Source organism: Macrotis lagotis, chromosome 3 (genome assembly GCF_037893015.1).
Source record: "Macrotis lagotis isolate mMagLag1 chromosome 3, bilby.v1.9.chrom.fasta, whole genome shotgun sequence".
Classification (NCBI taxonomy): Eukaryota; Metazoa; Chordata; class Mammalia; order Peramelemorphia; family Peramelidae; genus Macrotis; species Macrotis lagotis.
The window spans coordinates 303,153,938-303,162,092 of NC_133660.1; the positions used below are offsets into that span (position 1 = coordinate 303,153,938).

Sequence of the window (8,155 nt, forward strand, 5' to 3'; positions counted from 1 at the left end):
GACCTGAGTTTAAATCCAGCCTCAGACATTTAATAACTGCCTAGCTGTGTAACCTTGGTCAAGTCATTGAACCCCATTTGCCTTGCAAAAAAACCCCAAAAAAGCAAAATGAAATAAAATAAAAATAAAATACATTTAAATTCCTATAAAATTTGCTGAAATCTCCCTAGGAATTGTGGTTATATATGTAATTTTAACTCTCATTTTTATTTTTCATGGAAGATCACTCTAAAATCTTTGTAATTAAAGCTGGATAAATTTTGCTTCAACAGAAAATGCGAACAAAACATGATTTTAGATATATAGTTTTGAAAGATTTGAAAAAGTCTTTCACAACTATACTTTTACCATCTCAAAATGGAGAATATTTATTTCATTATCAATTGGTATTGTAAAGTATTTTTCCCTTTCTGTTTAGGATAATGATCATTATTTTTCCTTTTACTGATGAATCATTGAATTTTTCATATAAATCCCATTTGCACATAAAGGAAATTTTTTATATCATTTTAATAGACTGCTGATATTTTATTTTTAAAATTATTGAATTAATAATATTTGCTATAATTACCATAATTATTTTATATTCCTCCTCAGGTTCTTCCCCAAAGTGATTGTGACATCATTTTCATATTTAATATGAAGTGATTTTGTAAAGAAGATTTATCCAGGGGGGGAAGAGACTCTCATAAATCCTGAGAAATGTAACTCTAACAGAGAGAATACACCTAGCCAGAAATGATGGACATCCATGACCTATCCATGAGACTGCTATCTAATGTGATGTAACTGGCTTTAACCCCACTTGGGAGAAAGACTCTAATAACTCTCAGGAATTTTGACTCTATCCAATAGAATGTACTGAACTAGAATTTTCTATGATCTAGATGGAATGATCTAAAAAAATACACTACCTCCCTAAAAAGGGGGACAGGAAAGAGATGGGAGGAGAGAGGGGATTGAATGGGACAAATCTCATTACACTAAAAGGTACAAAAAACCTATGGTAATAGAGGGGAAGAAGGGAGCAGAGGAGAAACACCTGAATCTTCTTCTCATCAGACTTGGCTTAAAGTCAACCTACACATACTCAGTTAACTTATAAAACATCTAACCTTTCAAGTTTTAAAAGGGGGAAAGGGGAGGAGGGATGGAGAAAGGGAAGGGGAGTGGAGAAAATAAGGGGAAATAACAAAAGGAAGGGAAGGGAAAAGGGAAAAAAGGAAAGGGGAAAGAAAGGGGAGGGTGTGATATAGGAGGGCAAACATACTGAAGGGGGTGGTATTCAAAAAAAATACTGGGGAATATGGATAAAAGTGGGGGAAGGGGGAAAATACAAACAGAAGGAAGATAGCACAGAGGGCAATAAAGAATTAGTAATCATAACCTTCAATGTGAATGGGATGAACTCTCCCTTAAAACGTAAGCAAATAGCAGAGTAGATTAAAACCAGAATCCTACAATATGCTGCTTACAAGAAAGTCATTTGAAGCAGAGAGATACATATAGAGTAAAGGTAAAAGGTTGGAGTAAAATATATTTTGCTTCAGCTGAAGTAAAAAAATAAGCAGGGGCAGCAATCTTTATCTCAGACAAAGCAGCAGCAAAAATAGATAGCGTTAAAAGAGATAGGGAAGGAAACTTTATCCTCCTAAAAGGTACCATAGACAATAAAGTCATTTCAATATTGAATGTATATGCACCCAGTGGGACAGCACCCAAATTCTTAGAGGAGAAGCTGAAAGAATTACAGGAAGACATAGACAGCAAAACTCTACTAGTAGGAGACCTCAACTTCCCGCTATCAGATCTAGATAAATCAAATCATAAAACAAACAAAAAAGAAATTAGGGAGGTAAATAGATTGTTAGAAAAATTAGATATGGTAGACTTATGGAGGAAACTGAATGGGGATAGAAAGGAATATGCCTTTTTCTCTGCAGTACATGGAACTTATTAAAAAACTGACCATATACTAGGACATAAAAACATAATGACCAACTACAGAAAGGCAGAAATAGTGAATACATCTTTCTAAGATCACAATGCAATAAAAATCATATGCAATACTTGGCCAAGGAGATATAGACCCAGAGCAAATTGGAAACTGAATAACCTCATTCTAAAAAATGAGTGGACCAAAAAACAAATTATAGAAAGAATTAACCATTTTATCCTAGATAATTATAATAATGAAACAACATACCAAAACCTATGGGATTCATTCAATGCAACTCTCAGGGGATATATTATACCTCTAAATGCTTATATGAACAAATTGGAGAAAGAGGAAATCAATGAACTAAACATGCAACTAAAAAAATAGAGAAAGAACAAATCAAAAATCCCCAATCAAATACCAAATTAGAAATTTTAAAAATTAAAGAAGAAATTAATAAAATCAGAAGCAAAAAATTATTGAATTAATAAATAAAACCAAAAGTTGGTATTATGAAAAAACCAATAAAATTGATAAACCTATGTTCAATTTGATTAAAAAAAAGAAAGAAGAAAACCAAATTGATAGTATTATAAATGAAAAAGGTGAACTCACCACCAATGAGGAGGAAATTAAAGTAATAATTCAAAATTATTTTGCCTAACTCTATGCCAATAAATTTGATAATCTAAGTGAAATGGATGAATATTTACAAAAATATAAGTTGCCCAGGTTAAATGAAGAAGAGATTAAATACCTAAACAACCCTATCTCAGAAAAAGAAATTCAACAAGCCATTACTGAACTCCCTAAAAAAAATCTCCAGGGCCTGATGGATTCACAAGTGAATTCTACCAAGCATTTAAGGAACGATTGGTTCCAATCCTATATAAACTCTTTGGAAAAATAGGGAAAGCTGGAACTCTGCATAACTGTTTCTATGAAACCAATATGGTACTGTTACCTAAACCAGGAAGAGTTAAAACAGAGTAAGAAAATTATGGACCTATTTCCCTGATGAATATAGATACAAAAATCCTAAATAAAATCTTAGCAAAATGACTACAACAAGTCATCACTAGGATAATACATAATGATCAAGTAGGTTTTATTCCAGGAATGCAGGGTTGGTTCAATATTAGGAAAACTGTTAGTAGACTCAATTATATCAATAACAAACCTATCAGAAATCATATGATCATATCAATAGATGCTGAAAAAGCTTTTGACAAAATACAGCATCCATTCCTATTAAAAACACTAGAGAGTGTAGGAATAAATGGCCTGTTCCTTAAAATAATTAGCAGTATCTATCTGAAACCATCAACAAGCATTACATTCAATGGGGAGAGGCTAGAGGCATTCCCAATAAGATCAGGGGTCAAACAAGGGTTCCCATTATCACCACTACTATTCAATATTGTATTAGAAATGTTAGCATCAGCAATTAGAGAAGAAAAAGAAATTGAAGAAATTAGAATTGGGAAGGAAGAGACAAAACTCTCACTCTTCACAGATGACATGATGGTCTACATAGAGAATCCCAAGAAATCATCTAAAAAACTACTGGAAACAATTAGCAATTTTAGCAAAGTTGCAGGTTATAAGATAAAGCCACATAAATCTTCAACTTTTCTATATATGTCTAGCAAGAAACAGCAGGAAGAGCTAGAAAGAGAAATCCCATTCAAAATAATCTCAGAAAGTGTAAAATATTTGGGAGTCTATTTGCCAAGACAGACTCAGAATTTTTTTGAAAACAATTATAAAACACTTCTCACACAAATTAAATCAGATTTAAATAACTGGGCAAATATCAACTGCTCATAGATAGGGAGAGCTAATATAATAAAAATGACAATTCTACCAAAACTAAACTACCTGTTTAGTGCCCTACCAATCAAAATTCCAAAAAATTACTTTAACGAGTTAGAAAAAAATTGTAAGTAAATTCATATGGAGAAATAAAAAGTCAAGAATTACCAGGAGCTTAATGAAAAAAAAAATGCAAAAGAAGGTGGCTTAGCACTACCCGATCTAAAATTATATTATAAAGCATCAGTCATCAAAACTGTTTGGTATTGGCTAAGAAATAGAGTGGTGGACCAGTGGAATAGACTAGGTGTAAAAGCAGGAGAGGATTATAGTAATCTGCTGTTTGATAAACCCAAAGAGTCTGGCCATTGAGATAAAAACTCCCTCTTTGATAAAAATTGCTGGGAAAATTGGAAGTTAGTATGGAAGAAACTTAGATTACACCAACACCTCACACTCTTTACCAAGATAAGATCCGAATGGTTACAGGACATAGACATAAAAACCAATACTATAAGCAAATTAGAAGATCAAGGACTAGTCTACCTGTCAGATCTATGGGAAGGGGAATAGTTTATGACTAAGGAAGAGTTGGAGAACATCACTAAAAACCAATTAGATGATTTCAATTACATTAAATTAAAAAGCTTTTGCACAGATAAAACCAATGTAATCAAGATGAAAAGAACACTAGTAAATTGGGAAACAATCTTCGCAATTAATGATTCTGACAAAGGACTCATTTCTAAAATATAAAGAGAACTGAGTTATATTTTTAAAACTAAAAGCCATTCCCCAATTGACAAATGGTCAAAGGATATGCAAAGGCAATTTACAGATGAGGAGATCAAAGCAATCCATAGCCATATGAAAAAAAGTTCTAAATCATTAATTATTAGAGAAATGCAAATTAAAGCTTCTCTGAGGTACCACCTCACACCTCTCACATTGGCCAGTATGACCAGGAAGGATAATGATCATTGTTGGAAGGGATGTGGGAAATCTGGGACACTATAACACTTTTGGTGGAGCTGTGAACTCATCCAACCCTTCTGGAGAGGTATTTGGAACTGTGTCCAAAGGGCAACAAAAATGTGCATACCCTTTGACCCAGAAATACCACTACTGGGTCTATACCCTGAAGAGATGAGGAAAAAGGGTAAAAACATTACTTGTACAAAAATATTTATAGCAGCCCTGTTTGTGGTGGCAAAGGATTGGAAATCCAGTAAATGTCCGTCAATTGGGGAATGGCTTAGCAAACTATGGTATATGTATGTCATGGAACACTATTGTTCTATTAGAAACCAGAAGGAATGGGATTTCAGGGAAACCTGGAGGGATTTGCATGAACTGATGCTGAGTGAGATGAGCAGAACCAGAAAAACACTGTACACCCTAAAAGCAACATGGAAGTGATGTTCAACCTTGAAGGACTTGCTCATTCCAAAGTGCAACAATTGGGAACAATTTTTGGCTGTCTGCAAAGGAGAGTACCATCTGTATCCAGATAAGGAGCTGTGGAGTTTGAACAAAGTACAAGGACTATTCCCTTTAATTTGGAAAAAACAGATATCTTATTGTCTGAACTGGTTACCTCTGAGAATTCTGTTCTCTTTAAGGATATGATTTCTCTCTCGTAACACCCAATTTGGATCAAGGTACAACATGGAAACAAAGTAAAGACTGACAGAGTGCTATCTGTGGGGCAGGGGTGAGGGGAGGGAAGCAAGATTGGGAGAAAATTGTAAAACTCAAATAATATCTTTTTAAAAAAAGATAAAAATAAATCATTCCAATAAAAGAAAAGATTTATCTGCAAATTCAAAATACAAGGAGCCATACATTCTAGAAAAAAATTAACAATTTGTTGAACTTTAATACAGAAGGGAATAGATAAATTTCCTCTATATAGTCAGTCATATGACCAAAAGAAATGAGAATAATTAAGAGAAAACTCAAAATTCTGGAAGTTCATTTGCTTTTTGGCAGTATCTCATGGCACCACCTCCCAGAAATCAGCAGTACATCAATGGTGTTTTAGAACTTCTAAGTAGTACATTTTCTTTTTTCTTCCAAGTTAATATTTTCAATGTTTCTACCAAAAAAAAAGATACAAGTATCTATTTTTCTTTTTTCTTTGATTTTTAAAGGTTGGTTTCAGTTTGGATTATTCATTTAAAATATAATTTTGACCTTTAATTTGTGAGAAATGGTAGATCAAAATCTAGTCATATATAATCAAAAATTTTCAGCATACACCATTGAACTTATCTCTCATTTTATTTACTACACATTGTTTCTCAAATTCCAATAAGAGAGGGATTCTTTTTACAATTATAAAGTATATCTGTAGCATTTCATTGTTTATTCTACATACAGGTACTTCCATTCCTTCTGTTATGCCTTAAGTCCAAATTATCTCCATTAGATGGCAGAGGAAATTTTGAAGACCCTCTTTTGCATGAATTTTTATATTCAAATTAGTTTCTCTAGGACATAGCACATTCTCAAGCATATAGTAAGTGCTTCATAAATGTTCTATTAAAATAAACTGTATCACTCTATCTATACTCCTCTCTATCTATATTCCTATATACACATTTATCCCTGGACCCAAATATTTATCTATTTAATTATCCATCAACCCATCTATGCATCACTCATTTATCTATCTGTCTGTCAAACATCTAGCTATCTGTTGTCTGTGGGTCTGTCTGTCAGGTTGCCTGCCTGCCTGTCTGTCTTTCTATCAGTCTATCTATCTATCTATCTATCTATCTATCTATCTATCCATCTATCCATCTAACTTTTTGTGTTTCTATTTCTCTATCTAAATTTTTTGTGTTGCTACAATTATCAGTTTTAACTGAACACCAGCATTCCCATAAATAAAATTATTCTAAACTCTTTTTATTTGCTGGATTGGAATATACATTCATTTAAATCATGTCACTTGGAGGTACAAAAATTATCCTGGAACTTCTTTAAATATCATATGGGGAAGAAGCACCAAGAATTACGGTGAATTTCCCCTGAAACCCATACTGATAGAAATATTGATGCCTCATCTTACAAAAATATGGGTTATGTAGACACCTGTCATAATTGGAAATGGTTACCATTCCTAGTGGGACTGAACAAAATAGAATTGTAAATCAATCCGTATTTTAACTGCCTAAATATTATGTTCTTAATTTTAGTCATCAAGAAAAAATCAAAGCAGCTAAATCATCTCTGTTTGGGTCCAAATCTCCTGGGAAGGGGAAGAAGGAGATTAGCATTTATTAATCATCTATTATACTTCATGTGATGGGTGTGATGGGTCAAGAACTTGACAGGTTTCTTTTTTCTGAATTGATCCTCACAACAACCCTGTGAGGTAGGAATCATTTTTCTCATTTTACAGTTGAGGAAATTGAGGTAGACAACTGTGAAGTGGCATGCAAAACATTTGAAAAGGCATGACTATGTATGCCAGTCCTCTTGTTAACTTGCTTTCTTGCTCCATAGTTTCTCCATGGCAGTTTTTACTTCTGCATTCCTCAGCGTATAGATCAAGGGATTGAGCAAGGGAGTTCCAATGGTATAAAACACGGACACCATTTTATCCACAGGGTAATTAATTGGGGGCCGAACGTATATGAAAATACAAGGAACAAAGAATATAATGACCACAATTATGTGAGATGTACAGGTAGACAAAGCTTTACGCTTCCCTTCTGCACTATGATTTCTTAGAGAATAAAGGATTAAAATATAGGACGTCATTAGAACTGAAAAACTCAGGACACATTCAATCCCACTATTGAAAAGAACCAATAGCTTAAACACATATGTATCAACGCAGGCCAATTTCAACAAAGGCTGCAAGTCACAAAAATAATGATCAATCACATTGGGACCACAGAATGGTAAATTCAATGCAATCATGATCTGGGTGATAGAATGCAACAAAGACAGTATCAGGACCAATATCATTAAATTCCTACACATCTTCTGGTTCATGATGATTGGGTAATGCAGTGGCTTACAGATGGCCACATAGCGGTCAAAAGCCATGAGGACAAGGATCAAGATCTCCATGCATCCAAAGAAATGCATTCCAACTAATTGAGTCATACACTCATTAAAGGAAATAACCTGCTTATTAGAGATGTTGTCCACAATCAATTTGGGGGCTGTCGTACTAGAGAAACAGAAGTCTGCAAAGGACAAGTAGGTCAGAAAGAAATACATGGGGGTCCCAAGTGTGGGACTGCTTTTGATGATCAAAATGATGAGCAGGTTTCCTAACATAGTGGCCATATAGAAAACCAAGAAGACAACAAATACAATCTTCTTTTTCACTGGATCTTGTGTCAGTCCAAGAAAAATGAATTCAGTCACGTTGTTTTTCAT

The 8,155-nt window shown here is 33.8% G+C and overlaps 1 protein-coding gene across 1 annotated transcript; it reads right to left on the minus strand.

The window, feature by feature from the left end:
- Positions 1 to 7,243: 7,243 nt before the first annotated feature.
- LOC141517190 (olfactory receptor 4C11-like) lies at positions 7,244 to 8,155 on the minus strand. The gene has a single exon (XM_074228040.1). It carries the CDS (start codon positions 8,153 to 8,155, stop codon positions 7,244 to 7,246), a length of 912 nt encoding a protein of 303 aa, XP_074084141.1.